This window comes from Arvicola amphibius, chromosome 11, assembly GCF_903992535.2.
Source record: "Arvicola amphibius chromosome 11, mArvAmp1.2, whole genome shotgun sequence".
Lineage (NCBI taxonomy): Eukaryota > Metazoa > Chordata > Mammalia > Rodentia > Cricetidae > Arvicola > Arvicola amphibius.
This window is the reverse complement of record NC_052057.2, coordinates 120,725,503-120,748,360: the sequence shown is the minus strand read 5'-3', so window position 1 is coordinate 120,748,360 and position 22,858 is coordinate 120,725,503. Positions and strand designations below refer to the sequence as shown.

The 22,858-nt window shown below is 40.8% G+C and overlaps 1 protein-coding gene across 6 annotated transcripts in view; it reads left to right on the top strand.

The window, feature by feature from the left end:
• Positions 1 to 22,858, top strand: part of Slc26a7 (solute carrier family 26 member 7) — a 112,193-nt gene that overhangs the window by 75,964 nt on the left and 13,371 nt on the right. For 3 of the 6 annotated variants that reach the window (XM_038347318.1, XM_038347320.1, XM_038347319.1), the window contains exons 10-15: positions 6,852 to 6,929; positions 7,816 to 7,911; positions 14,210 to 14,316; positions 15,583 to 15,649; positions 16,730 to 16,837; positions 18,793 to 18,930. In XM_038347318.1, the coding sequence (XP_038203246.1) occupies positions 6,852 to 6,929; positions 7,816 to 7,911; positions 14,210 to 14,316; positions 15,583 to 15,649; positions 16,730 to 16,837; positions 18,793 to 18,930 (594 nt within the window). The remainder of the gene's footprint in view (positions 1 to 6,851; positions 6,930 to 7,815; positions 7,912 to 14,209; positions 14,317 to 15,582; positions 15,650 to 16,729; positions 16,838 to 18,792; positions 18,931 to 22,858) is intronic. The other 3 variants (XM_042055966.1, XM_042055967.1, XM_042055968.1) reach the window with 3 other exon arrangements.

Here is a 22,858-nt window from a genome sequence, read left to right as displayed (position 1 = left end):
AGTGATGATGCTGTACACCACAGAGCAGAAGGGCATGCGGCAGTTTGGGGTATATTACAATTTACCAAATGGTTACCATAACTTGTCTGAGAAGTGAAATTATTATATAAACTTGGATTAATGGCTTTCAGATACAGGTTTGTAGTGTCTCTCAGTTGGCATAAGCCCGTTTTGTAAATTACCCTTCAATGTTGTGACCTTTTGCTTTGACAACTCCTTCCTGTAACATTCTAGGCTTCTATAGATTTTCCCCAGGCATCTCTTGTACAAGTGAATTATGCTACGTTGGTTATTTTCATGTTTAGTCTAGGAATGAAGAGCCCTGAATAGGTCCTAGAAGCTAGGCTTGTCCTCTGGCGCCATCTCATACAGGCAGGCAGCTTTGCCCCAGTAACTCAGCTCCTCTAGCTAAACGGACTCAGCCAATAAAAGAGAAATACAGCTTTATAAAGATTAAATGCATCAGCACACGCCTATCTAGTGAAACACCTACCCACATAAAAAGACACTCTTGAAATGTCAATGATTACAATTGATGATTTCGTTACGTGCCTATTGTTTTTAAGTAAAGATGCAGCTGGAATGGCTTTCTCCTGGGATGGTTTGCTTATCCTAGTCGGCCCTCACACTGGCTGAGGGTGCGTGAGAAAGCTGATGGAGTTTCTGTGTCTCTGTCTTGTGGACAAAGAGGCTGAAACACATAGGGTGGCTCCACCACCGCCGTCTCTGACCTTGGGCGCTTGGCAGGCACTTCTTTTTTTTTTTTTTTTTTTTTTTTTTTTTGGCTTTTCGCGACAGGGTTTCTCTGCAGCTTTTTTAGAGCCTGTCCTGGAACTAGCTCTTGTAGACCAGGCTGGCCTCGAACTCACAGAGATCCGCCTGCCTCTGCCTCCCGAGTGCTGGGATTAAAGGCGTGCGCCACCACCGCCCAGCTGGCACGCACTTCTTATCACCGCTTTAGGACCAGAAAACTCTGTTCAGTCTTTGTAACTTTCAACATGGAATGTTTAAGAGAAAGAACCCTTTAGAAAATTTGTCCTGAGTATAAAATCTGAGCAGATCAATGACATCATCTAGGATGGGGTCAGAAGATACCTTCCAGGGGTCACATGTTTGAATGATTTCTAAAGACTTCTTTCTTAAGATTTTTTTTTTCCTGCAAACTATGCATCAAACTTCAAAAGAAACGAATCTAGCAAAACCACTAAACTCCCCCAGCAGGATATCCTCAGGATACCCTTCTGGCTGAGGTGAAAACTGTTTCCTAACCACGCCTATGCAGGGGCACGGGGAGCCATTCTGAACGAATGCGCATGCTCACACTGAGGGTGCTGCTGTGTCCGTTTCAGACCTTACTGGTGTTGTAACCCCAGTGTCTGTAGGTACAGTTGATGACTCGTGTGGCTTGAGGCGAGCTCGAACCCCATCTTCAGAAATCGGCTCCACACAGGCTACCCTTGCAAGCCTTTCCCAGCGCAGGCCCTTCAACGGCCTGCCTGCCTCTCCTCAGCGCTGGGACACAGACCCACTGAATTCACCTGGAGCACAAAAAGCCCTTCACCGTTTTATCTAATTACGACTCCTCCAAGCGCAGGTGATAATCACGTTACCCTTATTAATTACTGTAACACCTGCAACAGTTTCCGCGTTCTCATAGGAACACTTCGCGGAGATATTTTTGTGTAGTTACCTGCTGAAGGCTGGAGGTGTAGTTAATAATAGAGCACTTGTCTGCCACACACAGGATTTGGTCCCCAGCTCTACAGACAATGGCAGTCCAGTGATCTTCCTGACAAGAGGAAAACACCATCATTTTATTTCTTCCTTCCATTCTACAGAAGGCTTTGCTCGGTTCAGGAGCTGATATTTTTTTTTCGAGACAGGGTTTTCCTGTGTAATAGTCCTAGCTGTCCAGAAACTAGCTCTTGTAGACCAGGCTGGCCTCGAACTCAGCCTCCCGAGTGCTGGGATTAAAGGCGTGCGCCACCACGGCCCAGCCAAGGAACTGATTTTCCTTCCCACCTAGTGCTTTAGACAAATCTTCTCAGCCACTTAGCTTTGCCTGCCTGCCGTGCCTTTCTGTGCGTTTGCAGGTTGTCCACGTCCATGTGTATGTAAATGCATGTGTGTTTGCAGGTATACATGCACATGTGTGTGAAGAGACCAGAACTCAACCTTGGTGTCATCCATGGGCGCCTTTCGCCTTGTTTTTTAGAGACGGGGCCCTCTTTGGCCTCCGTCTTGCAAAGCAGACTGGGCTGCCTGGCTAGTGAGCCCCTGGGATCCACCTTCCTCCTTGCCCACCACTGGAATTATAAGTATGTGCTACCATGTCTAGCTTTTTCTATATGGGTTCTGGGGCTCAAAACCTCAGTTCTGGTGTTCCCATGCCAAGCACTTTACCAACTAAGCTATCTCGCCAGCCCAGGGATCCAGTTTGCAATAGTTCACCCTCGAGAGCCCCATTGTCAACTGTGAGAGTTTGATCAGACAGACCAAAGGCAGTTTGTGTTGTCATTAATAAAATTTAAATATATTATAGCATTGTTGCTGGAAAACTTCTATTTAAAATCAGCTATTTGATCACATACTTGAGAGAAGTCCTGCTCAACAGAAATATAATATGAGCTACCCAAGTAATATATTTAGTGTCTGCATCTAAAAAAAGAAAACCTATCAAAATTGATTTTAATATATTTTAACTTACCTGATAAAATAAAATTATGATAGTTTCAATATGGATTACAGAACTACACACAATACTTTGTGCATTTTTCTCCAGTAAAGCTTAGGGATCTGGTATATATTTTGTATGTGCGAGCTAATCTCGATATGGGCTAGTCACACTTCAAACATTTCGTAGCTAAAATGATGATGATTGGCAGGGAATCCAGTGAAGGGTAAAGACTTTGGTGTCTCAGAAAAAACTAATTAAATTGTTTCAAAAGGAATAACAAAGATACTGATCATTTAGTAGCAAGTGCTGTGATCAAAGACACAGACACAGATTCACCCTCCATATGTGGAAATTCTCTTAGCTGCGCTCTCCATTAGACAGGACGCCCAAAGCCTGTGAATCTAAGAACAGCCTTTGGGAGAGTTAGACAAAACAGCACACATGGATACTGTTTCTGACTTCCCTCCTTTCTGAACTGAAACCTTAACTCTGGGCAGGAGCTCGGAGTCCCCTGACTCCCTCTCCTGCACGCTTCTCTTCACTTCCGACAGCGGAGATGCATCCGTGCTTCTCAGGGGCTTCAGGGGGATCACAGAGCCATGAGGGAAGCCAGACAGCATCTGCTGCAGAGGCTGCGCAGCCACAACTGAAAACAGCAGCTGGCATGCTTTTTCTGCAACGCTAAGATTGCCTCTGGGCTCTAATTTGCAAAACCGTGCTCCTTTTGTTGTTCCAGAAGTTGGCTCACTGCTTGCATCTTCTTCAAGGCTGTCTTAATTCAGCTGTGCAGCCCAGTGTCCTGCCTTCTTATCCTGTCTTCCTGCCCTTTCCTATCTTTTTCTTTCTTTTTTTTTTTACAATTCCACCACTTCCCGTAAATCTGTGCATCATTCGACCTCTGCTTAGGAAGCAAAGTATCGTGTATGTATTGAGGACACTGATACCTTTAGTGGTCATCTTTGTCAGCAATGAGCCACAGATAATGGCGCTACTGGGATTGACAGCACAGATGAAGGCTGTGCGTCCGTCATTCCCTCTGTCCCTCTGAGACAGAATTTATGTGTAATGTTTACACACATACACACACATATATGTTTGTAACCCTGTGATAAAATGTGAAGAAAATAAAGATTTCATTAACTTTCATGCAGACTTAACTCTTAGATATGACTTCTGAAATTTTTGAGACAAAAATTATCACGAGGCATTTAGTCAGCATGACACGGAATTCATGGAGGGGGAAAACACATGGGGCCATAATTGTCTTGTGGATGGTAAGGATGTGAACACTTGCCTTCAGCACTTATAACCTAAATTTTTCTTTTGTTTTTGTTGTTTTTGTTTTGTTTTGTTTTGTTGAGACAGAGTTTCTCAGTAGCTATGGAGCCTGTCCTGGAACTCGCTCTGTAGACCAGGCTGGCCTCAAACTCACAGAGATCCGCCTGCTTCTGCCTCTCGAGTGCTGGGATTAAAGGTGTGCGCCACCTGGCTATGAACTAAATCTTTCTAAAATGTATGGAGGACTTACTTATGCTCTGTTTCTGGTCTCACATGACAAAGAGACAAATGGAATACTATTAGTGAAGAGCCTCAAGGAGATGCCTTTTGCTTATTATTTAGTTGCTATCACAGCATCCTTAGTGATTGTCAGGGACTTTAAAAGATAGCCCTGAAAACCTTGTGGCACGACCTCATTTTGAACAACGCCAGACCAAAATGTTGATGTGTTCACGAAATCTCCATTGCCTGTGCTGGGAAGCCAATGCTCCACTTTAAATCTGAGACAATACCTAAAACTGGAAGAGTGATACTGGCCTACTCCAGTTCAAGGGGAAAAACAAAAGGGGCGCATTGTTAGTAAATGAAACAGAACACAAAAAGTAAGCAAATCTTTGGAAATCCAATGTCCATGCATTGGCCTTATTCTCATTAAGGTTATCCTCAGTATTTAAAAACTACTAGAAATAAGATTGTCGTTTACTCTCCTATAGAGAGAGGACTGAGTGAGAGACAGAGAGACAGGGAACGAGGGGGACCCCCCACTTTTCCACCACTAGCAATTGCTGACAAGCTAGACGAAATCCCCAAATATGTCGACTTGTACTGTATTCAGCTTTCACTTTAAAATAAGGCGTTGGGCTGGAGAGATGACTCAGCCACTTAGAACACTGGTGGCTCCTCCAGGGGACCAGGGTTCAATTCCTATCACCTACCTGATGGCAGCTATCTGTAAGTCCAGCTATACAGGATCTGACATCCTCTTCTGGCCTCCATGGGCACCAGGTACACAATGCAGAAACATATCCAGACGAAAAACCCATACACATACATAAATAAATTAAAGTTTAAAAATTATGGGGTTAATATTCTCTAAGTCACCACATATTTTTGAGTGGTTAATATATACACAATGAACTGAATGAAAGACAATCCAGAGAAAGGGAAAGAAATTGCCCAACCAACAAAAACAAAGCAAAACAAAACCCCTAAACTGTAAGGATGTGGATCCAGTGCAGGCTTTACGTGGCCTTCCTACCTTTCGCCTCCCTTGCTCCCTGACCTTGGGCGAGGCACCAATCTCCCTGTGCTTCAGATGGAAAGTGTGGGATTGAAAGCATCCCATGGAGAGGACACATGCCATTGACTTCTTACCCGAGTAAAGCTTGGCAGTTAGTGTATTTTCCTATCCTTTAAACATGCGTCTACTTGTAATCTTTGAGAATGTCTGGCGAGCTGTCACCTACCTGCTTCTATTTTGGGACCTCTCCTCCTACAGAAGGTCCTTCAAAGACCCAAGTCCAAGACAAGCGTCCAGGCTGGCTGGCCCCAGGTGCGTTCGTATGCACGCCAACAGTCCAGGCTGGCTGGCCCCAGGTGCGTTTGCGTGCACGCCAATAGTCCAGGCTTGCTGGCTCCAGGTGGGTTCGTGTGCACGCCAGCAGTCCAGGCTGGTTGGCCCCAGGTGCGTCCGCGTGCCTGGCTGGCCCCGGGTTTGTTCGTGTGCATGCCAGCATTCCAGCTTTATGCTGCTGTTTGAAGGATGCCCCATAACCTGTCCGTTCTTTCTAGGCCTACGGTATGTATGTGTGAACTTCATGTGAAGCTGACTGGTTTCCGAGTCTCTAAGCTGCCCCGACAGCACTGTCAGAGAAAACTTCTCTTGTCCTTGCCAGATTCTGAAATTATTCCTGTAATTTAAATTTAAACCATCCCAACACAAAAGATTCGTTCTGATGCCTTCATAGTGATACTTTAGGTATCTTTGATTACCGGTGAAGGCCTCTTTGGATGGCAGTTTAGTCAAATGTTTCTTATGGAGTCAGGGACTCCTGCTTTTGGGAAATTCGGTTCTCTCATGGCTGTGGGAGGCAGGTGGTTCCTATTGACAGGCTCGGTGGGACGGAGCATGATACTAAAGGCATCTTGGGGTTAGTAAAGTGGAATCTGTTGTTCTGGCAGAGAGACTGCTCCTGCAACCCCATCTGCCCAGTGCATTGCCAGAGTTCCTCCTGAGGAACTCAGAGGGGGGGTAGGGAGGGAGGGAGGGAGGGAGAGAGAGACAGAGAGACAGAGACAGAGAGAATGAGGGAGGGAGGGAGAGAGAGGGAGAGGGAGAAGAAAGGGAGAGAGATAGAGGAAGGGAGGGAGGGAGAGAGACAGAGAGACAGAGAGAGACAGAGAGAGAGGGGGAGAGAGAGAGACAGAGAGACAGGGAGAGAGAGGGAGGGAGAGAGAGAGAGAGAGAGAGAGAGAGAGAGAGAGAGAGAGAGAGAGAGAGAGAGAGAGAACAACTTTGGTGCAAATCTGTCATAAACAGAAGAAAAGTCCAGGCTGTGAATTCTTCAGTTGTGACCCACGTGACCGTCTAGAAAATAATGAGTGGAGTCAGGCTATAGGACTTTCCTCGGAGGTCTCCCTCTTGCAATAACCCATCACTGTGATGTGCTGTACAAATAAATGGTGTCTGTGCATGTGTGTGTGTGTGCGAGTGTGCGTGTGACTGTCTCACCACTGACTTTATTTGCTTGTACCAGTTTGTCTACTGTTACATTTGCTGTCTCTTCACGGCAGAACACAGATAACTACAGTCTTTACAATCTAACAGCATGCGAACATTTTGTTTCTTGCCCCTACAGTTCATGGCCTTCTTTGTTGTCTGTCTTGTGTTTTACAGGTGGCTTGTCTAATATCTTGCGTTTTCGTCCTTATAGTCATCTATGCAGTAGGACCTTTGCTGTACTGGCTGCCCATGGTACAGTATTGCTTTTTTATGATATAGTTCTGGACGTTTAATTAGAATTATTGTGCATTAAATATCCTGGGGGAAATAAATACAATAATCCTAAATCTGAAAGGCATTTTACCTAAGTGAAGGTCGCAGGGATGGAAAGAATGCCACATTTCATGAGGAGAACGGGCGACCACCCTCTGACTCCTCAGTGGGAACTAGAAATAATCTCATGAAAAGCAGACTTCTGGGACTCGGGGTGCCGCTCCACGGCAGAGCACTGAGCATGCGCAAATTCCTTGGTTTGATTCCCCAGCTGTGGGAAAAGAGAGGCTTTAAAAGAATTTTCTAGAAATTGTGGGCTGGAGAAATGGTGTGGGGGACAAAATCCATCTCCCCAGGGTGGACACATCCTTTGCTCTGAGGGCCTCCCTCTGGTGTTTCATCTACCTCTTCATAAGCCCCGGGCTCCCCGGCGATCCCGGGTACCACGCCAGTCCTAGCCTCTGGGTTGGAAGAGTGGCCGTTTCCATAGGATAACTGCCTAGTACACAAATCCATTTTTCACGGGTATAAGCATCTCTAGGAGAAACAGTGACTACTGTCAGGACCCCGTGAAGAAATACATGAGACAAATGTATAATTTCTGTAACATATTTCAAACACAGAACAAGTAAAAGGAACCTCCAGCCTTGTGATATTCACCCTCATAATTCACTTTCCTTTTCCTGTCTGTTCTTTTCAACTTGATCAGTTTTAGCCAATGATTTCCTAAAATTGATGTTGTATCCCTAAAGCACAAATAAGTTAATTTTAAACAAACATTACGTTAACCTACTTGGTGACAGCTTTTCTCTGCAATGTTGAAGTCTTTGTCCTGCTTCCTCCCCAACTTGTCTTTTTTCGGCAGTGCGTTCTTGCAAGCATTATTGTCGTGGGACTCAAGGGAATGCTAATACAGTTCAGGGATTTAAAAAAATACTGGAATGTGGATAAAATCGATTGGGTAAGTAGCATTTTGACCGGACGTTTTCCTCTTTGGCTGAAGCACATGCTACCAAGTACAAGCTAATACTTTCATTGGCAGCACAAACACTTAACCGTTTGAGGCTTGTGTGTGCCTAGTTAGGTTTTCACAAGTCGAATGAAAACATGAACACAAAATTTTGTCTGTTTCTGTTTTTTTTCTTTTTCTTTCTTTTTTTTTTTACAATTTTTGTCTTATTTTGATGACTATGTAGTTTGATAAATTTCAAAGATAGAGGAGCTAATTTGAATGGATTGAGGGTCCCCAATTTAAATTGTGGAATGATTTTGAAGGAGGAGCTCACTGAGAAAGTACACAGTGAGAAATATGATGAACTATCGTGTGCATGAAAATCCAGCATTAACTGCATGATACATGGACACAAGGAGGATCTCAGTGGTGTCCACATTAATGCCAAAATGTCTTACAACTTGACTTCCAAATGGATTAATCCCCGGGAAGGATTACGTTAATAAGATACCTCTGGGAACCGAACAGATTAGATAACACTAAACGCTGAGAAAGTGTGTTTTGGCTAACCGAAATATTTAGTGTACTCACATTCTAGAGAAACCAGCCTCCGTAAAAGCATCTAGTAGAACTCCTCCCTCTCTCTGGGGCGAGGGAAGAATTTCCTGAGTAGCCTCTGCTCCGCCCTCATGGCCCTTGTCCTATTGAACTGCTTCTTCTGGCCCTTTGTGCTACCAAGCTTTGGGCATGCTGGGGCTCACTTCCATACTGTCGCCTGTGTGTCTCAGCAGAGCACAAGGCTCAGGGCATGAGGGATGCATAGCCTGGTAAATACTCGACCTTCTTGACACCATTTGTCCAGGAAGAAGGCACAGAAACACAGAAACACACATGTATTATTCAGGAATCACTCATCTCTATTTTGTGTGTCATTATCAAGTAGTTTTCTAGGAAATCTCATGGAGTTTATATTCCCCGAGCCATTTCATTTTGAAAATACCGATCATTTTCTATACCATAAGGAAATGTCGGGCTGTCTAAAACGCTTTCCCTCAGGGCCTTTTAGAGCTGGCTATATTTTCAGATATCGATAGATTAGGTAGAGAAGTCACAGACAATGTAACTCTTGTATTTTATGTGAACATGCTTCTCTAAATTAATACTCCATGACTTTTATTCTTCCTGCCCACAAAGATCATTTTTTACTATGTCTGTGGCTTAGGGTAAGTATAAAATTTCTGTGAATCTCATGTTTGACCTCAGGGTAGGAACTGGCTGCAAAATGTTTCTCCTAACCTGCACTTGGATATTTTTTTTTTTTTTTTTTTTTTTTTTTTTTTTTTTTTTTTTTTTTTGGTTTTTCGAGACAGGGTTTCTCTGTAGCTTTGGAGGCTGTCCTGGAACTAGCTCTTGTAGACCAGGCTGGTCTCGAACTCACAGAGATCCGCCTGCCTCTGCCCCTGCACTTGAATATTGTTCTGCAAATATATGATCTCCTAAGGAAGCATATATTCACCAGTATTTTTATTTTCCTGTATTCAGTGTCTTTAGCTTTTCTTTTCTGTTATGTATGTCTGGTTATGTTTATCCTGCCTTACAACCTTAAACTCTGTTTTTGTATGAATGTGTTTTTATTTGCAATAAGTTACTTTAGTTTTTCCAGATTGCTTTTTTTCTTCAAATTTTCTTTTCTTTTCTTTCTTTTTTTTTTTTTTAAATAAGTGTAAGTGTATGCTTGGAGTTCCTTGTGCATCATTTGTCTTCCCATGAGATGTTTATTGCATGCCCAATGCTTTGGCTCTGTCGCAGGTCTCTCTTTTCCTTTTGTTGGCTGGGTGCCTCAGCGGTTCCTTTAGGACTACAGGCAATGTGGTAGCAGCAAGAGCTGGCAGGTAACCTGGGGCAGCCGGCAGTTCTGAGTCAGGCATGTTTGCTTAAGATAGGTCACTAATTGAGCGGCATTTAGAAAATGCAGGATGCTTGGTGACTTGACACTGTCACTCCTGCAGTCTGGCTTCCTTCATCTCTAGCTGCGACTGTTAGTTTCGGTTGTCAATGTCAGTGAACTGAGAAACCTGGAGATTAGTAAAGTAAACTCTGGGCGTGTCTGCCATGCTGTGCCCGGAGAGGATGAAAGATGTAAAGACTTGCACTGAATGTGAAATGGATCCCCAACGCTGGGGACCAGGTGAAGAAATAGGCCGTTAATAGTCATTTTGTCTCAGTGATGTGTATAGCACACCTCAATAGCCATAGACTCTCAAACAAAAGCCCCCGTGCCAGCCATGGGAAATGTCCCCGTGGTTGTCGTTTAGAGGAGTTGCAGAGACTCCCAGAATAGCGTAGTCTATTGTCACTGCGCTTGGTTGCTTTCCCAAAACTTGCAAGTAAGGCCAGTTGTTAAAGATTCCACACACATCAGATATAGGTCTCAGAGGAAACAAGCTTAAACGAAGCTAGAAGTTCTCCCCTAAGGACGAACTCTCATAGTATCCAAAGGTGCTGTGCAAGACGCCAGGGAGAAAAGCAGTCAGTAGAATCACCCAGCTGAGAAATCTATGAATCTCAACAATGACCAACATGGTAAGATGTCCTCAAAAGTGCAATAGTGGCACTTAGAATTTAGAGGTGTCCCATGGCCTCCTAGTTAAGGCCCACTCAGTGGAAGGATACTCATGCCTGGTACTGTAAACCCAACCAATTACCTGTGGTTTATAAGGTCATGGACTCTAGAGGAGACCCTACTACTGCCCATTTCCTAAACCAATATAATCTCTAACCACATTGTAAACATTTATCTTTGCCTCTTTAGATAAGTAAATCTCTCACCCCCCCATTAAAAAAACTGCTTTCTTACCAGATGATGACCCATAAAAGGTCAAAATATGCAAAGTATTTACTGTGGGGTGCTTAACACCAGTTAGTATAGGTGTTAGGTGTACAAGACAACTCTCACACCTAAGGCTTAGGGTAAAATGTGGAAGAGAGGGTGGAAATATTAACAGTCAGAGAACCAGAATGCATTCTGATAGATAGTGTTTTCTATATATGGCAGGGAAGTTTCACCCACGAAATCGAAATCTCAATAATTTGGTTGCCTAAACAAGGCCTTCATGTGTCAACAGCAGTCAATATCAACACAGTCAAAATACCAACACAGGGGACTCTCTCAAGGCTTTACACCTAGATGAAGAGCTACAGACAATTCATGATCAAAAAAGAGAGGGAGAAGCAGTTTCTCCAGGGATGTACACCTTGGTTATCCAAGCCTCAGTCATCAGCCTTAAACACATACATACACCTAAGAACAATAGTAAATAAACTCAGAAGGCTCCAGTTAGTGAGGATGTGTAAAATAATAATAATTAATGCAGAAGAAGGGATAATGAGTTTGCGAGAGAGTAGGAGACATAGGCAGAGTTCGAAGAGGCAGGGGCAGGAATGATGCCAATGCATTGCTCATGTCTGAATCCCCACAAAAATAAATTAAAAAGAACAGAGCCAGATGTTACTGTGATTATTTGGCAGATTTAATGAATTCTGGCCTCTAGGTTCTGTTTTTTGTTTGTTTGTTTGTTTTTTGTTTTTTATTTTTAAATTAAGACTCTAAAATCCTAATCCATTCAGCAATTATGGAGATTGGTGGGAGATTTGGGCTTTATGGTGCTCAGGTGAGATTCTGCTGCCACACTCACGAAGGCTTAGTGTGTGTGTGTGTGTGTGTGTGTGTGTGTGTGTGTGTGTGTGTGTGTGTGTGTGAGAGAGAGAGAGAGAGAAAGAGAGAGAGAGAGAGAGAGAGAGAGAACTCAAGAACTCAGAGTCATCGTAGAAGTTGAAGTTGTAGTATAAAATTTGCAACCCTATTTTGTATATTATTAAATACAATGTTATAGATTAGTGAGGGAAAACACAGTGTGTAGAAATAAAGACTAAAATCGCTGACAATTCATCTGAATTAATCAGGAAGAACTCTGTCCCAGCCTATGAGGTGGCAGGCTAGGGATGATGTCCTAAATCATAATCTAGAATTGTGTTTACAGGAAGTTTTTTTTTTTAAAAAAAAAAAAACAGTATCATTTAAAATATACTTTTTCTTTTACATCAGAATGCTTGAGTCTTTTATTTAGAAATGGGGATTTTCCAAATAAAACCCTCTCTGTTTGCTCCCAAGGGTTTAGCTTTTCAAACCAGTTTTCTGCAAATAAGACAAAAAAAAAAAAAAAGATTTCAAATCTAAAATGCTCTCTAGAAATATTTATTTCAGACTTGTCTAAGTCTGTATATCCATTCCTCAGTATTTCTTTTTTTCATTTCTAAGTAATTTTTTTACATATCTTTAAATACTAAGAGCATCACACAATTCAATTCAAATTTCACACAATTATATTTGATCATATTCATGCCCTGCCGTCAGCTCCTCCTGGTTCTACTCCCACACTCTAACCACCTAATTTCTTGTTGTGTGTGTGTGTGTGTGTGTGTGTGTGTGTGTGTGTGTGTGTGTGTGTTGCCTCCTTGCTGTAAGAGTCAGGCTATCCCCAGGCGTGTGGTTAACACCCAATTCTCCCTTTTCTAGTAGCTACCAATTGCCAAAGGCTCCTCAGTCAGGTGGGACTCTGTGCTTATCTGCCCTCTGTGAACAGTTGTCTAGGTTAAGCTTGCACACGTCTTGTGCACACCGTGAGAGTCAAAGTGGGTTTGTCTGTGTAGTTGCCTTGTTGTGTGCAGAAAACAATTTTGTTGTGGTCATCCACTGCCTGCGGCTCTCACAGTCTCCACCCCTTCTGAGATAATCCCTCAGCCTCAGGAGGGGGTGTGGGGCAGAACTGTCACCAATATTTTATACTATCTTTTGGCATTTTGCTGTTTAGGTTTTTGAGTTCTTCATATATTTTGGAGATCAGCCCTCTGTCAGATGTGGGGTTGGTGAAGATGTTTTGTCATTCTGAGGGCTGCCATTTTGTCCTGTTGACTCTGTCCTTTGGGGGAACTGGGATTAGTATGTAAAAAAATAAAATATTTTTATACAATCTTTAGGTTACAGAGTGGGTTTTCAATCTTCCACTCGTGCATGGCATGAATTATGTTTTTGAAGGTACTTTAAAACACTGACATAGAAAGAAGCCAAGTTAGAATTGCATGGATAGGCAAAATGGTATACTTATTTGAGGAAAATAATTTGAAAATAGTTCTTCATCTAGAATTTTGTAAATATAGGATTTTATGTTTAGAAGTATAACATTTTTAGATTTTGTAAATTATTTTTGCTTTTGAAGGTATTTTTCATCACTAAGTTTAGAAACACCCACCTTTTTCTTGTAATGATAGCTGCAAGTGGTCGGTAAAATCACAATAAACTTGAAATTACAATTTAAAGAAAATTTGTTTTCTTAAAAAAAAAAAACTCTGAAATCCTTTGCAGAATTAAGTCCACTCTGATGGTGTGGTTTTTTACGAAGTGGCCCTGACAAATGATCTTTCCAGTAGTTGATCTAAAATCATTGGCCGTGTTGGTTTCTTCTGTTAGCTTTATGCTCGGCTTTGCAGACCTTGAACAGTAGCGAGCTGTATCAGCTGTTTGTGCAATGATCACAGAAAGCACAATGCTGTTGAGAAGGACAAGCAACCTGTGAAGAGTTGCTTGCACTACACTGTGTTCAGCAAGAAATAGCAGGACGTTATGACATACTTTCGTGCACATACATATCAACCAACTACTTATAGATCTGATGTATAGTGCTTGGGTCTTGAACTAAAGGTTGGCTAAACCTACAGGTTAAATAAAGAACCTCTCCTCTTCTACCACTTAGAGTATGATGGAGCCACGGCATGGTTCTGTATTTCTGCGTTTCTATTCACATTAGATAATATGTTCATGCACTGGTCTGATGGCTTAGTGGGTAAAGGCACTTGCTGCCAAACCTAATGACTGGAGTTCAATCCCTGAACCATGGAGAGGTTCTACTTAATAAGCTTTCATCTGGCCTTCCATACTCAACTCACATCATGGTCTCATCTTGCATGCTCTCTGCCACCCTCGCTCTCTCTTTTACAGGCACAGGGGGGCAGGGGAGGGAGGGAGGGAGGGAGGGAGGGAGGGAGGGAGGGAGGGACGGACACACACACACACACACACACACAGAGAGAGAGAGAGAGAGAGAGAGAGAGAGAGAGAGAGAGAGAGAGAGAGAGAAGCAAACTTTAGAAATGTGTTCACTGAAGTGCTGTTGAGTACATTTATGAGGGATTTGCAGTTCTGAGGAAAATGAGAGAGTAGCCACGTCTCCTTTCTCCCTCGTCTCTTCAGGGCATATGGATCAGTACTTACATATTTACAATATGCTTTGCTGCCAATGTGGGTTTGTTGTTCGGTGTTGTCTGCACCATAGCCATCGTGATAGGACGCTTCCCAAGGTAAGGCTTTATTCAAATATTGTTTCCTTTTACTCCACAGCAAAACAAGTGATTTATAGTTGCCTTTATTTTTACACAATATATATTGGTCTATAATCCCATATCCTCTTATGTTCAGTGGAGAAACAGAAACAGAAATAGCAAAATATTTTACTTATATATGATATATACTAATATTTGTCATAATAGAAAGAAGCATCCATATCGTAACAGCTCCCTGAAATAAACCAACTTAAAGAGACAACTTTATTTTGCCTATGACTTTGGAGGGTGCCTTGGGCCTGCAGTGGCCCAGGGCTTCCATGGTGGGAGTGAGTAGTGGAATAAAGCTAGTCTTTCCTAAATGTCTGGAAAACAAAGGGAGAAAGGGTTAGGTGCCAATGTCACCTTCAAGGGCACATGTCCAGTGATATAGTTAGTTGCCTTCTGCTGTTCCTAAACTCTTAAAGGTTCTACTGCCTTCCATTAGCACAGTCAGCTGGAAATGAGCCTCTTAAATCCAAACTGTAACAGATTTCATAACGTTAGTTAAAAATCATTAACTCTCATGATCATATAGTTTATCACAGCATTTTAAAAACAAAATGAAGCCTACAGTATTCAATAAGACGTACGCATGCGCTGGTCATCATCATTTGGGAAATTAAATGACCACTTTCACTTTTTGAAGCCGTGTCATTTGCTGCAGAATATGCTTTATCTCTTTGTCTGTCGACTGAGCATGGTCAGCCCTGTCACCTGTGTTGAACAATTCCTTTCCTGAATTCCCAGAAGTCAGTTACTGACTGTCACACTCCATTCACATGGCTCCCCTGGGATTATCTCTAATAACTTTAAAAAGTGAAAATAAAATATAAAATATGCTTTCACCTCAAATACAAACTCAAATTTATCAACCTCAAATACAGATTATTATCATGGTTTTTTGCCACCGGTTTTTTTTCCTTCCACTCAGACACCATATAATCTTTAGTCCTTTCTCATTTCATAAGTTTTTTTTTAATCTGTGTAACTTTTTAAATTTGGAGCTATGGGATTCTGGGGGAATTAAATAAGATAAACTCTTCTTATTAAATTTTAGTCAGATACCTCTGTTGTTATTCTCTACAAAGTATAGATTTACCCATATCTTCTTGACAAATCTCCATAGAGTATAAACCACGTACTTTCTAATTTTTAAGATAAATCAAACTGCAGCTTTTGATTCATCTCTGCTAATATAGTGATCAGGAAATGACTCATAACTTTCATCTGCCTTGAATTTAGGGCAAAGACTTTAAGCATAACAAGCATGAAAGAAATGGAAGTTAAGGTGAAGACAGAAACGCACGATGTAAGTCTAAGTCCCTTTCTTCCTTGCACAAGTGTGAACGTTTGTGGATGAGACAGCTTTGAAGGTTATCAACTTAGATAAAAGATGCTGTTTGACAATGTCATTCCTTTTTTTATAGATACTGGTTTCCAGAGGTATACATATGAGCACCACACAGGACAGTGGACAGGCATTAATCAGTAGAGGAAAAGAATATCCTCTTTGAATTTAGTGTCTAATTAAATCACATGGTTCATAGAATTTCAGTTCACAGTTGACTTCTGGGAGAGATTATTTCAGAAATTTGTAAACTTCTTTTCCACTACTAGATTGGATAAAATAAGCCAAAGTGGTAGCCTTTTCTTCCTTAAGTGATAAAGAAATTTGGGGAACAAAAAAAAAAAATCAAAAAACCAAAGTCACTCTTGCACTGCTGCTGTAACAACCTAGTCACTGTTGGGGAATATGCAGACGTACGCATGCATGAAATTCTCAAGGAACTTTTAAAATGCTCTTTGGAAATACAGTGATACTGAATTATTAGCTGAGAGTAATTAAGTCTGAGGTGCTTTCTAGAATGTCAGTAGGCATGGAATTGTGCAGCATGGAGAACTTTCATAAAAAGGCAGTTTACATAAACCAACTTGCCTTGCTCATGTGTAGGGTGCCATATGAGCGTTAGAGTTCTTTCATGCTGTAAAATTTGAAGTTGTTCTTTGACAATTTCATGCAGGATTGCTTTCACCCTGCTCCCTCTTATCGCTCTCAACTCCATGAACCCATCCCTTGCTTCACTTCCTTTCCCACATCCTCCTCTTCCGGTTTTGTGGCCCACTGAGTTTAGCCAAGTTCTTTGCCTGCAGCTGTGTACCAAGCATAGCACCCACTAGGCAGGAATGGGCAGTTCTAGTTTCTTGTTTTAAAGAATAACCAGAAAAGTTTAAAGTGGGGGAAAATAATAACAATGTAAGTGTTTGCTTGAATCATTTTTGCCCATTTTTAAGAGTTGGCCTCACTTTGAACCTGTTTGATAAATGTTTGGTTAACATTTTCTCCTTTATTTTATATTCACTTGCTCCCTTGCCTTATGATTCCCCTCAGAACACAGAGAACTGGCCTCCTTCCAAGAGGACCAATGTCAAGGTCTTTCCAGGTAGCTTGACGACAGGAAGTAACGTCAGGAGTCTTTCTGTGACACCCAGAAGAATGGTTTGTTCTTTTAATAAGAGATTTACTTCACAGAGGGCTGTGTGATTCAAAGCCTTGGAGGGTGTCCCAGGCTCAAGTTTTCAAGCAAGTCACCCTTTCTTTTCTTTTGATTTTTAACCATGGGAATTTAACCTAGAGTCCCATCATCCTCTACTGATGTCTTCATTTTTCAGATAGAATATGATTTTAGGTTGACGAGTTTTCATTTTAAAAATGCATAATCCTTGCCTTCTTGGGCCAAATATAACTTAGTGTTAACGAGATATTTTTAGGACAGATACAAATGCTAGAAATTTCTCATGTTCTCAAATCTTGGTTGTTTCTTTTATCATCCATTCAAGTAATAATTTTTGCTCATAAAAATGCCAGTTTCATTACAATGTTACATCTCAGTAGTTTCCTAATATTTTCCATAAAAATAAGAGGTGTGACTATGATTGTACATAATTTGCATTGAAGCTGTTGAATGAAAATTTTACCTTACTAGAATTGTGCTACTCCCCCCCCCCCATTTTTTACCTCTTGTTCATGCAGAATGCCCATTCTAACTTGGAATATCTCTTCTCATTCACCAAGCTCAGTTCTGTTGAGAATTTCTTAGTTGCAGCAACCATCAAACCTGATGACAATATATGACAGACCTAAACATTAATGCTTCATTTTCAGTTTCTAAGTGGTTGCCTCTCGATTAAAAGTTACACTGGCAGCCGAATTTTTTGCTTCCTTGTATTGTTTGTTACAATCCCCTCATACTCCAGATTGAAGTATTTTTAGTTTTATAAACCCTGAAATATATACTATTTCAACGTTTATTTACAACATGAGCAAACAATGAGGTCTGAAAATTACCCACATTTACGAACCTAATTCTTTATTTCTTATGCATGCATGCATGGCTATTCTCTGCATCTCTTCTTCTATGGGAGTACTAAAGCCTGAAGGAGTAATGCCTTGCTTGGTTTGGTAAGGAGCTATCATTGCAATCCTAGTGAGCTAGGATTGGCTGTCTTCTCAATCAGATACGCGTCTCAAAGTCAGACAGCACCAAGTGCTGTCAACACTATCTGAGCAGATGGGAAGAGTAGGTATAGTTTGTGTCAAGACCTTTTCTTCTCTCTTTCTGCATCTTTTACATATGATCTGGCAGTGCAGTGTAATCCCCACTGGTCTAGGAAACCTGTGTTCCAAACACGGTCTCTTATGGCTTTCTTACAATTAGGACTGCCAGTTATTTGCAAAGCCCTTTAGCTAGAGAGGAGCTTACATCAGTGTTGGATAAAGGGATAAGAGTTGACGCCTTGAGAAACATTTTCAGTTGTATTAAAACTGATGAACTCAGTAGCGGGGCACTTGCCTAGCATGAGAAGCTCCACCATTGTGAAAACACCATTTTGAAAACAAGAGTAAGTTAATTTTAATTTGTAGGCTGAATGGAAGAGGGACTTGGTGGGAGGTGGGCAGTCTAGCTATTGCCTCAGAGGACCCAGTGAGCAGTTGTACAAGACACTTTCTGAAAAGCTGTGAATGTGTCCTGTTACTGATGTTTCCCAATACAGGATATGTGTATTTCCTTGATATAAGTGGTATTCCGTTAAGACTCACAAATAAATTTCAATAACAAAATATTAGTTAAGAAATTGCATCCATACTTGATAAATCATGGCTGGTTGAAATCCATGGGTGGTCTGCCCTTTACTGAAACAAAACAGAGGAAGAAGAGGGGATGTTTGGGTGAGTGAGGGACTTGGAGGAGAGGACGGAGGAGAAACTGCAGTCAGGATATAAAACCAAAAGTAAATAAATACAAAAAAATAAAGACTTGAGAGCGAGATTGCATCCATAAGTAAGTGATGGGTTGACTCATAAGATTTACTCTGATTGGGTATATTGTTTTTTGTTTTTTTTTCTGACTTGACTCAGAGTTTTGAATCTTTTCCTCTTTTCCCCTTTAAAAGGAAACCTTGCAACAGGTAAAAATCATCTCAATAAACAACCCACTTGTTTTCCTGAATGCAAAGAAATTTAATACTGATCTAATGAAAATCATCCTAAAGGAAGATGAGAGCAGTCAACCACTTGATGATGTCAGCAAGGTAGGCATGCCAGGTCTATGATGTGTGCCGTACTACAAATCACTAAAGATGCCCTCAAGGAGACACCATTTATAAATGGGTTTATAGACCTGGTCCTAGAAAAAATCTTAATGCTGTATGTTTGTCTGTTCATTACAATATACCATGAGAATAGGACAATATTAAGTATTTTTAGAAATTTGTTCATCATGGCCCTAAAATAAATATGTGACAATCTAGTTCTTTAGAATATGGAGTATGGTAAACAATTTCAGAGAAGCATAAATTGTTGTGATTATAATATTATTATGAAGTTGTCTGTCTCTCCCTTCATCCCTCATTTCCTTTTCTTTCTTTCCTTACATCTCCTTTTTTATTTTCCTTAAAATTGAGACAGAGTCTCCCTGTGTAATTCCTATGTAATTCTGCCTCATTCTTCTGAGTTCTTGGGTTACAGAGGTATGTTGTCGCCCACTAACATTCAGCTTTATTTATTTCTGTACTAAGTCTCAGTGACCAGAAAGACTGAAGCAGATGTACACCAGAATGAGTCCATGTGAATGTGTAATTTCCCCCCAAATCCTCAAATTCTCTAAAATGTCCAGAACCTGAGTGTCCAAGCCAAGTTGCCTGTGTTTGCCACCCACTAGCTGTGGGAATTTATATGAGTTTGTGTTTCAGGGCCCTCATTAGTAATAAAGATGATTCAAAGAGTTAAAATAGGCAAAACCACTTGACTAGTGCTTGTACTGCCCAGTACTGTGCAGCATTAGTGAATACCGTTTATTTGGTGGACAGTCTTTCTCATGAGGCACTCCTTGACTCTCCAGACATTTTCTATTATGCTCTTGAGTGTGTATCTCTTAATCACCCATAGACACTTAAGTACATAGGTCTCAGGCCTCTTGTTTCTGGTCTCAGGAACTGTGCAGAAAGATGTCCCTTTGTCTTTTTCCACAGCCTTCAGTCCATAGTTCTTGTTGGCAGAGAGGAGGCCACTGGTGGTTCCCAGCTGCTCAACCCCAAAATAACCACACAGAAACTGTATTAATTAAATCACTGCGTGGCCCATTAGCTCTAGCTTCTTATTGGCTAACTCTTACATATTAATTTAGCCCCCCCTTTTTTTATTAATCTGTGTATCGCCACATGGCTGTGGCCTACCAGCTAAAGTACTGGCATTTGTCTCTGGTGGGACTACAGGGTTTCTCTCTGACTCTGCCTCCTTTCTCTCAGCATTCAGTTTAGTTTTCTTCATCTAGCTCTGTTCCCCTATAGCTCTGTTATAGGCCCAGAGAAGTTTTCTTTTTTAATAAATGGTATTCACAGCATATAGAGGGAAATTCCACATCACCTCCCCTTTTCTGTTTAAATAAAAAAGGAACGTTTTAACTTTAACATAGTAAAATTACATATAAGAAAACAGGTATCAAGCAAAAATTACAGTTAAAATATTTATATCTATTTTATCTTTTATCTTAACTAAGAAAAACTATAACTATCTATTCTTCAACTCCATCAAAGATCACAGAAGGATATAATATTACCTAAGTAAACAATAAGTTCATTGTAAGCAGCTTCCAAAACTCTAAAATTGACAGAGACTTCTCACTGCCTGGACAGTCACCCAAAGTTCTTCTGTATCATTGGGGCATCCATCTTCAGCCAACAGACCCCTAGTATCCAGCAGACTTTTCCGTGAAGCAGAAAATTTCAAAGACAGTTCCACCTATATTGGCAGTTTGTCAGACACTTTCTTTTGTGTCCTGAAGAATGTCTTGCAGACTCTTTTATAAAGAAAGAACCCTGAATGATCATCTCACCTTTAGGCAAATTCAGCAGCTTATTTTTCTGTGGGTCCGGCATGTCCAGTTAAGCAAGCAGTCCAGGAAAGAGCAGTTTCTTGCCCAAATGGTTAACTAACTCCATAAGGAGCCTCTTCAATGCCCATCTTTCTCTTGAAGTAATAGGTGCTGACAGGAGCTGATGTGTCTCACTGTCATGAAAAGTCCTAAGTTCTTCAACATTTTAAATGCCACATTCTGTAGTCTTTGAAAGGTTTGAAGAATGCCTATCTATCTGAAATATATCTGTATATATCTAGAAAACCTAAAAATGACTACAAGCTTGACTATTATAGATGATTATCTATTAGCCTGTAGAAACATAATACCTTAATCAAGAGAAGAAATATACATATAACAAAATTGATCTTAAATTTGTATCAGTAAACCAAGATACATACCAATGCAAATCTCTATAGCAAGTTCTCATCCTGATCTGCCAATGACCTTTAACCCCTGCTTCCCATACAGCACCAGATACATGATTTTCCTGGTCACAGTTGAAAATGAAGGCATGAGGTTATTATTTCTGTAATTATTAATGCCTGCAAAATTATGGCATCAGAGTATAATAAATGAGTGTTAGACCTTTGGAACCCTACAGATTGTTAATGCATGATGTCTGTCCTCCCTTTGTGCTTTAGGATTTCACTTTCAAGTGAATATTGAGCATCGTGGCCAGAGTTTTCAAATTGATACCAGGCCCATATCTTTCACAGAGCCTTTATACTATATGGCAGTGCAGAGTTGTATGCCATTTTTGTGAACTGGTGTTAGCCCACAGTCACCATACAAAGTAGAATTAAGAAAAAAAGATGTACTTTAAAATAATCTCATTAACTGTTGGTGGGGGCTGTTCATTTATTACCAGCCACTCAGACCTGAAGTAATCACACAGAAGCTTATTATTTGCAATACTGTTTGGCCAATAGCTTAAGTGTATTTTTAGCTAGCTCTTACATCCTAAACTAACCCATCTCCATTAATCTGTGCATCACTACAAAGTCATGGCCTACCTGCAAAGTTTCAGTGGGCTCTGGTGGAGGTGTCAGTCTCCTGTGGCAGCTATATGGCTTCTTACTGATTCCACCTACTCTCTATATATTCTTTCAGCTTGGCTTTACTCTGTTAAGATATTGGCTGAAAGCAGCTTCTTTATTAACCAATTGCAATAAAACATATTCACAGTATACATCATCTCCAATTTCAATTATCCAATAAGAAATGTGTCTAATTTAATATCTTTCACATAAAACCCTGAAGTGCAGTATAATCCAGGGCTGCCTGATAGGAACCTGCATTTCCAACACTGCTTTCTGTCTTCTTCATTTGGTTAGGACTGTCATTCATTTGTAAAGTTATGTTTCAGCTGGACAATTTTACACTAGTTCTCATAATGGGATTATAGCTGGCACTATGTTAGGACAAATATATTTAGAAATAACTTTATTTTTAACAGTTTTGATTTATAGAAACACTAAGAAGATAGGGTAAGGTAGCTACTTTATACTTCATAGCACTTTGAGATGTTAATGTCTTACATATCACATACAATCTCCAACTAACAAATCCATCTGTTTATCTGTTTTATTTCCTTTTTTGGAGAGGGGAGGAGGTTCCAGGATTTTAGGTAATTTGCTACATTGCACTTACCTGTCATATTTCTGTATGTGCCTGTTGTCTGTGACAATACTTAAATTTTCTAGTTTTAAGGGTTTTGAATGTCTTGAGCAGGGCTGGCCAGATATTTCATAGAATACCTCTGTTTTGGAATTTGTTTGGTAATTTGTGTTGTAAGACTAGGATTATGACCTGGGGGGAGAGACACTGTAGTAGCCAAGGTGTATAATCCAAACATGACTGATTACTGTTGGTGGTGATATTGATTCCCTAAGTAGGCTTGACTCCTCTCTAAAGTCCATCTGCTTTACCTTTTCTATGCTATGCTGTGAAAGGAAGTCTCTGTGTTCAGCCCAATCATAAAGAATTGGAGAAGTTGTAACTCACCTCCTGAAAGCAGAGTATCTAGATAAATATTTAAAATTCTTCTGCACAAGAACTTTTTGAGAAGGTAAGAGGAAGAAAGGAAAATTGCATCTGCTGAA